We start from the raw sequence: 8,132 nt of genomic DNA, 5'->3' as shown, positions 1-8,132 counted from the left end.
AATATTTATAACTCATAAACAACTGACCCCAAACTCGATTTTCATATATCAAAATACTAATAAAAATATTCTGCTTAGGAATATAAAATTAAAACCCTATGTTGTCATTCAAAAAAGTAAAAAACTTAAAAAATTATAAAAATATTTAAAAATATAATTTTTTAATAAAAACGTTGTTTTATACGCGACTTGAACTATGTGTTGTTTGATAAAAGAATCACCCAGTAATTACTTAATTTTAAATACATTGTGCACTTAAATTATACAAAGCACTTTCAAAAAAAAAAAAAGGTATACATTTGTTTCAAAAAATGTTTAGAGGAAAATACCAAGTGTGCATTGAAGGAAGGATGTCTTTTAATTACGATGGAAGTGTTGAAAACAAACATTAATGAAAACATTCAACCTGTTGTCATTGGGTTATTATTAAATTTAACTCATTTGGATGACTACAATTACAAGGTTTATATAAATAATAAATAATAATCTATTAATATATTTATAAGAAAAAATGTTATAGTACATATTTCAGTTTCAGGATAACATGATTGAAGAATTAAATTTGTATGGAATTAAATACATGGAATATAATAATAATAACTATAGATTTTATATAAACTTGGTATCAGTAATGATCAATATTGTTAGAAAATCCTCAAGTAACACTAAAATAACAGATTATGAAAAATGTTATTTTATTGATCGCTTATTGGAAACATATAATATGCAAATCAATGTCACTTCCATTTGTATTAAATTCATTAAACAAGTCTCTAAAATTTATAGTAAATGCATAAAATACTTAAACTAACATATATGACGTATACTATATAAAATAAAAATATGTTTAGATGTTTATAATTGGATATTAAAAGAAAAACATAAAACATTAATAGAAATATTAGATAAATATGAAGAAAACCAAGAAGAAGATCCAAAACGTATTGTTAAAAAAATATGTGATATCATAATATTACTTTCCAACGATGGTATGGATTACTTAAAATATATTAATAATTATTTATGTCTTTGTGATCTTGGCTTGTGCTTTGTTACATCTGGAGTCAAAATTTGAAATACAATTTTGTAATATTAAGTATATATTATATTGTGAAGTTAAATTTTAACTTACATGAATTCTCTCTCCTAAATTTTAAATTTTAATGTTTTTATTTAGATGGCTCTATGGAAAATAATAAGCAACTTGATGTTTTATATTTAGTAGAATGGCTACTTAAAAAACTACATTCTAATAATTTATACGTTAAGTTGTCGGCTGTAAGGTCATTGGCAAATTTTAGTAGATATAGTAAGTTTATATTAGTTTTTATTTAAAATTAAAATATTATTTAATATTACTTTGTACTACTACAGAATATGAATCAAATCATACAACTATAAGTCCTGCAAAAACTATAATGAAGCATATAACATGGTTTATAAATACTTTGGACAAATCAATCAAAGATAACAATTCATTGATGGAAGTATCTATACTTTGTTTGCTTAAGTGAGTTTTAAAAATATTTAATTTATTTTGAAATCAACTAACCATGGTTTATTTATTTTTTAGAAATCTTTTATACGTTACAAATTTTGAGTCTCTGGACGAGAATCATACAGATAAATTGATCAAAATCACTATAGACGTTTTAAACCACACTACATTTAATCCAATAGTAATGAAAGGCATGGACATAATAAGATGTATCATAAAAAAAGGTGGGTTAGTGAATACCTCTCTCCTGATTCCTAAACAGTAAATGTTAAGTGGGTCCTTGTATAAGATGTGTTCAATTTAAATTCAATAATATAAAATCTTTGTGTTATCATCAATAATTAAAAAAAAACCTATACAAATTTAAATTGTCTTATTCCTATAAATAAGTCCAATCTAAATAAACAAGCGTAAATAGTCCAAAAAGAGTAAATATTTTTAAAATTTAATGGTGTGTAGAAACTGATCATATAAACATTCGGTGAAAATGTCATGCATTTACAGGTACTTTTTTTTAGAAATATGCCAAAAACTAAAATAGATTTTGCATTAAATTTCTTGTTTTTCCTTAAAAAAATTTTTCACACTTGAAAAATACTGAGAATTTTCAAAATTATAAAAACAAAATCAGAATCTAAAATTAACAACCACATTAAATATAAGTTGTAGGTATTTAATTTTTAATTTTTTTCTGCTCTACATTAAATTCTATTTTTATATATGTTACAATATCATTCATCTTGTCTTTAAATATTTTGCTTATTGCTATATTATACATTTCTATGAAGTGATGCTCTCTCCTTAAGGGCCTAAGGATATAATATATAATATTTAATATAATAGCCAATAGGTAACTTTGCAGGTTAATAAGTTATCAAAAGATATTTATAAAATTGGTTTATTTACAAATTTTTTTTTGAAACTTGTCGAGGTGTTAATAACCCCAGATGAATTGAATAATAATTAAGTTCACGACGATTCTAATGATGGGTTGAATTATCTAATTTTCACTGAAGTGTTTTTATGAAATGTCATATTATTTGTGTTCTTGTGTTTGATATTTATAGTTATTGGCTAAATTAAATTGCTTTATGATTGTTATAATCTAGGTGAACCTAAATATTTACCATAAGAATATAATATTTGAATTTGTTTATTAAAAATTGCATACACGAGACAGTGGCAGAGACGACCACCTGATAATACCAGATTATTGAAACTTGGTATATTTATATATTTAAAATTGTATTTGCAATAAAAAAAATATCAAAATAGCATTAAATAAAATTTAAAAAATTAATATTACCGCTAAGGTAGTTCACTTTTAGCCTATAGGTATAAGCTATTTGATTAATAGGACGTCATACCCGCATGTGTTGTCTCTGTCTTACACATGTTCGACATAGACAAAACGCGTTTACGCAGTCTGAGTAGAATTATCACAATTTTGATTCTGAAGTAAAAATACCTATTATAAAATTGAATTGTGACAATACTTCTCAAGTTGTTGCGTTCTTTTTTTTTTTAAATTTTTGATATTTTTATTTGATATAATGAATGTTATATTGGGTATAATGGAAAAACGTAACAACTTGCCCTCAGAAATATTGTCACAATTCAATTTTATAATAGGTATTTTTGCTCTAAAAAAAAAAAAAGAGCAATTTCTACTCAGGCGACTGTGTAAACGCGTTTTGTCAATGTCGTATGTGTAAGGTGGAAACAACACATGCGGGTGTGACACCCCCTCTTGTAATAATTATTGTTTTTAAGTCTTGAATTGGTTCATTATAATTATGTTTAATTTTAAGGGATTTTGAAAGTTTTTATCATATTTGTATTTTTCATAGGTGGTATTAGTCAAAAACAACTTGTTTTGTACAAAAATTCAATCTTTATCAAATTGGTGACAACTCATTGTAATAGTGTTGATGAAGACATCCAAATATTGGCCAAAAAATTACTTTATTCAATTAACGAGGATATAAATGAATCTGAAATTGTTGGATCAAAAACAATAGAAAACAATTTACAAATTATTGAAAAAATTTGAACATCACTTATTATATAATAATAATAATTATTTAACGAGACACCAAATTAAATAAATTTGGTACTTGCCTTGTATATTACAAAAAGTAATTTTCCGAACATTATTATTCTACTTATTAATTAATTTAATTTAATCTTTTTATTTTGTTATTATATTTATTGATAATCTTATATAATATATTTTGCCTAAATAATGAAAATCAAATATTTTTGTTTTTACCTAAAATCTACTACACAATATCTCACATTCTTAAAATTTCAATTTTAAAAAATGGTAAGGAACTTTAATTCATGTGTATCAAGGCAGTAAATACATTGCACTAGCATACAATGGTATAAAATATGAAAAAGTTGATTTTTATTTATTTTAATATCTTCTGTAATAAAAATAGTGGGGATGTGTAACAACCAACATAATCCATTCTTCATTTTTATCACACTATATTTGGAAGGCACCCATGTATACAATCTGATTTTTTTATGCATGCTCTCCTTAATTTTTCCCTTTAATAGTACATTTATTCAAATTGTTTTTTAAATTTTTAATTACAGCTAAAGACCATATTTTAAAATTCCTGATATTTTTTTGTACCAATTAAGGAGTACCCTGTTGCAGTACAGAGTTCTATTTTTCAATGAGAACCCCTTTTTCACTAAAAATGATTTACCAGATTTTCTTAAAAATATAAACTATGTATGTAATATTAGATGTACCTAGTGTTTATTATGGTAGAACATTATATTATATTACATTAGACATATTATTTTTAGTACACAAAGTTATATAACTCAAAAACTACTTGTTTGAATGTTGAGTAAGATACATCAAATTTCTCAAAACAATATATTATCTGATAAATAATTTAAAATGCAAAGAAAGAGGGGAGTCCTATTTAAAAAAACGGATGTTTGTCCACACTAAGTAAAAATAATTCCAAAAATCAGAATTTGAATATATGCATAATTTAAGCATAAAAGAGCGCGAGATGTTTAAAAAACCACTTTGCATATGTAAGGTATATCAAGAAGATATGATAATTTTACATTTGAATGTGTTTTCACAATACAGTTCGGGGTTAGGTCCATTGAATATACAAGAGATCTTAATTGTTAAGTATAATCCACTGTTTTAAAAGAAAAATATTATGACTATTTAAAATAAAAAGGAGTGTTGTAATTGATTGATTACTTTTTCTCTCATAAGATGTTTGGTTAAGTTATTGATCTTACCATAAAAATATCCAGCACTATAGTCAGGCCGCTCTGAGAGCTCTACTCCTTTGCGCATCCAACTGATTGAGTTCCACGGTATTTCTCCCACTCTACCACCTAGTTGCCGCAGTAAATACACGGGAATACGCGAGAACGGAATTTTGGTTGCCGCCCAGATGCATTCTTACAATGGCCCCAGTATAGCCTCAGCTATGAATTATTGTTAATTAATAAAAATTTTGTTAGATATAATATGGGATGATTTTAAAAATATTACTTATTACAATAATTAATAAATCAATTTATTAAATATAAACATTGATAAAAAAATGTATAGTATTATGGAAGATAACTTTTCGTCACAAGTTACATATTACATTTAATAACTAAATTGCATGCAGTAATGTAATACCATTGAAAATGGTAATAGCTAATTTATATGTTATACTATTTAGTATTTATTGTTAAAGAATATAATGTACATTTGTACTTCTACTTACGCGCTTTTCTGATAGTAGTTTTTTATTTATTATTATTATTGGTTTTACATTAAACAAATGGTTTCTATTGATGTATGTTTGAGGCTAGGCCATCTATGGTACTATCATTGAAAAGTAGGAACAACATATTAGTTGACTTTCTTATATTTAATAGACTATAAATAATGTAATACATTCATTTTGTATCTATTGGTAATTTTTTAGTTAAAACCCTTAGCAGTATTAATCAGAGAACAGCAGTAGTCCACCTAAAATGATTTGTAAATTGAATTGTTAGAATATGGTATGAAACATTTTTAAACTCATTTTTTTTTATGCAGTTGCACAGTTTAGTACTAAAAGAATCAAAAATTGAATTTTGGTTTCTAATTCAAATTGCATTTGGTACTGGGAATTGAAACTTAATAGTGTCAAACATTAAAATTGAAATGTATATAAGCAAATAAAATTCATATTTAAGTAAAAATATATGTCATATTTATTTTTTATCTAATTGTAATAGCTAATAATAACATATTACTAATTAATGTAACTTATGTTGTATTGCTTACGTGAAATATTAAATTAAACAATGTATTTTAATTTATGATACATTTTTAAAAATTGAATATAATATATTTATGTAAGATGTGTATAATTGCGTTAATGTTATAAATTGTTTATTATTGAAAAATTATTAAAAAAAATTATTAAAATTAAAGAAATCTTCTAAGAACCATTCTTCAGAATTATTACTAATACTTCAAATTCTTCTTAACTATAAGCCCTGAAACAAAACAATTAAATTTAAAATAGTTTTTCTCATAACAAAATATTTTAAACAAAATAAGATTATATTGTATTATATTAATTGAATAATTTGACATAAGCCAAAAACTTTTTAGATCAACTGTAGATTTTCAATTGGTCTAGGTACATTTTCAAACAGCAGTCGTAGATATTGTATTTATCCTAAAATTAAAATTAAAAAACTTTTAAAAATGATTGTTGATTTGATAAAATGATATTTTTAGAATGCATACCATAACGCAACTCTCATTGGTCAAGATATTAACAATTCACATGTCATCTTATTCTAGATCATACTAGTCATACGGATATGAATAATTAGTGGATGAAGCGATAGTTTTCAATGGTTTGAAAACACAGAACACTCAAATGATCTGAAATATATTTGATGATGAGAGAAATGTTGATTGCAGTGAAGATTTGGTGTTGATAGAAGGAATGTTGAACGTGGATGTGTTGACAGAAGTTATGTTGAAAGCAGATATGTTGATTGTGGGTGTGTTGATAGAAGTAATGTTGATTGCAGATATGTTGATAGGAGAAATGCAGAATGAATGTTGATAGATGTATTGTAGTTGCTCATTAAAAATGTTGATTGAAAGAAAACAATTGCGGGGCTTCAAAAACGATCAGACAGCGCTATGAAAATGATGCAAGTATAACTCTGCCAACAAGTCAGCCTGTTGACTGGACAGTAGGGCTAACCTGTCAAATTCTCGTTGCTAGAATTACAACGATCGATATGACAAAAACAAAGAATTTCTTACCTAAAAATTATTATTTATTGACTAAACGAGTTAATTAAAAAGAAAAAAAAACATAAATACATTGGTTATGGGTTGTCCAGAGTGACTATTTGAATACAAAAATATAAGTTTTATAAACTATCAGTTTGAAAATGATCAGTTAAGATAAAAATGGAAAGAAATTATGTATATATTATATCGTTTTTGTATTTAAATTAATTGATTATTATATTAGTATAGCAAAATAATAATAAAAGTAAAAAAAAAAAAAAAAAAACATCTAGGATACAATTATATTATAAATATACAGATTTACCTAAATGTGTTAAATAATATTATCGATTTATGTTTAAAAAATTTCTCTGTACTGTTTAAGTTCTACAGATTTCTTAGACCAATTTTGATGTTGTTTTTACATGCAAGTATAATTAGATATTGTATCTTATAAGTAATTATTGAGGTCTACACTAGTCAAACAATATTTAAGGTTTTATCTTCAGTATAAACTAACCTCTTTTGTTAATCACTGCTATTACTGTTAGGGGTTCCGTCATGTTTAGCCTGATTTTTCTTTTTCATGGTACGCAGTGCCTTCTCCCTTAAACGTTGTTCCGACTCATCTCCAGATTTGGCATCAGAACCCTAGTATGTTAAAATAGAAAATGTAATTATTAGATACTTAAATACATAATAATTAATAAGTATAATTTATATAAAAATATTATTTACACTTTCTTCAGTCTTGCGTTTCTTATGTTTTTTGTGTTTCTTATGCTTCTTATGTTTTTTATGTTTCTTGTCCTTTTTCTTTTTTTTGTCATCTCTGTCACTTTCCTGTAATAGCACATACAATGAATAAAAATACAAATTTCTAACTTAATTTAAAATTACACATACATCTGAGCTTGAACTGGACGATCTCTTTTTGCGTTTCTTTTTTTTCTTAGAATCATCATCTTCAGATGAAGTAGAATCCTTGAGTTTTCGTTTTTTAGCCTTTACTTTATCATCATCTGAACTAGAATCTCTTTTAACTTTCTTTTTAGACTTTTTTAATGATTCATCTGATGAACTTGATTCTTCCTTTTTTTTAATTTTGGTGTTTTCGGCATCAGAGGTGTCAGATTTCTTCATAGGTTTTTTTACTTTTTCTGTTTTATCCTAAAAGTCAAATAAAAATATATAATTCTAGATACATTTAATATAGATGGACTAACTATTAATTTAATGGATATATTAAAAAAAAAAATGTATAACATAACCGAATTAGAGTTCAATATAACCAATTTTTCGTTACTATATGGGTTCTTAGCTTTATGAGCAAAGTGAATTTAA

General features: G+C 25.0%; 2 protein-coding genes across 11 annotated transcripts in view; one reads left to right on the top strand and one right to left on the bottom strand.

The window, feature by feature from the left end:
* Positions 1 to 3,745, top strand: part of LOC100163002 — a 5,745-nt gene extending 2,000 nt beyond the window's left edge. Inside the window, exons 3-10 of one of the 2 annotated variants that reach the window (XR_001679746.2) lie at positions 320 to 462; positions 533 to 785; positions 852 to 989; positions 1,178 to 1,309; positions 1,375 to 1,510; positions 1,574 to 1,722; positions 2,608 to 2,721; positions 3,349 to 3,479. Coding sequence is in view for 1 of the 2 variants with exons in the window: in XM_001947792.5 (XP_001947827.4) it covers positions 320 to 462; positions 533 to 785; positions 852 to 989; positions 1,178 to 1,309; positions 1,375 to 1,510; positions 1,574 to 1,722; positions 3,349 to 3,551 (1,154 nt within the window). In the remaining variant the exon portion in view is untranslated. Of the gene's footprint in view, positions 1 to 319; positions 463 to 532; positions 786 to 851; positions 990 to 1,177; positions 1,310 to 1,374; positions 1,511 to 1,573; positions 1,723 to 2,607; positions 2,722 to 3,348 lie in introns of both variants that reach the window. The other variant, XM_001947792.5, reaches the window with a different exon arrangement.
* A 1,971-nt stretch (positions 3,746 to 5,716) lies between these two features.
* Positions 5,717 to 8,132, bottom strand: part of LOC100160294 (serine/arginine repetitive matrix 1) — a 19,239-nt gene continuing 16,823 nt past the window's right edge. For 5 of the 9 annotated variants that reach the window (XR_510864.2, XR_003839254.1, XR_003839255.1 and 2 more), the window contains 5 exons: positions 7,695 to 7,958; positions 7,527 to 7,631; positions 7,309 to 7,439; positions 6,285 to 6,773; positions 5,722 to 6,213 (listed from right to left, as the gene is read on the bottom strand). Coding sequence is in view for 2 of the 9 variants with exons in the window: in XM_001951008.4 (XP_001951043.2) it covers positions 7,317 to 7,439; positions 7,527 to 7,631; positions 7,695 to 7,958 (492 nt within the window). In the remaining 7 variants the exon portion in view is untranslated. Of the gene's footprint in view, positions 6,214 to 6,283; positions 6,819 to 7,308; positions 7,440 to 7,526; positions 7,632 to 7,694; positions 7,959 to 8,132 lie in introns of those variants that run through there. The other 4 variants (XR_001679745.1, XR_510865.2, XM_001951008.4 and 1 more) reach the window with 4 other exon arrangements.

This window comes from Acyrthosiphon pisum, chromosome A1 (assembly GCF_005508785.2).
Source record: "Acyrthosiphon pisum isolate AL4f chromosome A1, pea_aphid_22Mar2018_4r6ur, whole genome shotgun sequence".
Taxonomy (NCBI): domain Eukaryota; kingdom Metazoa; phylum Arthropoda; class Insecta; order Hemiptera; family Aphididae; genus Acyrthosiphon; species Acyrthosiphon pisum.
This window is presented reverse-complemented; position numbering and strand designations above follow the sequence as displayed.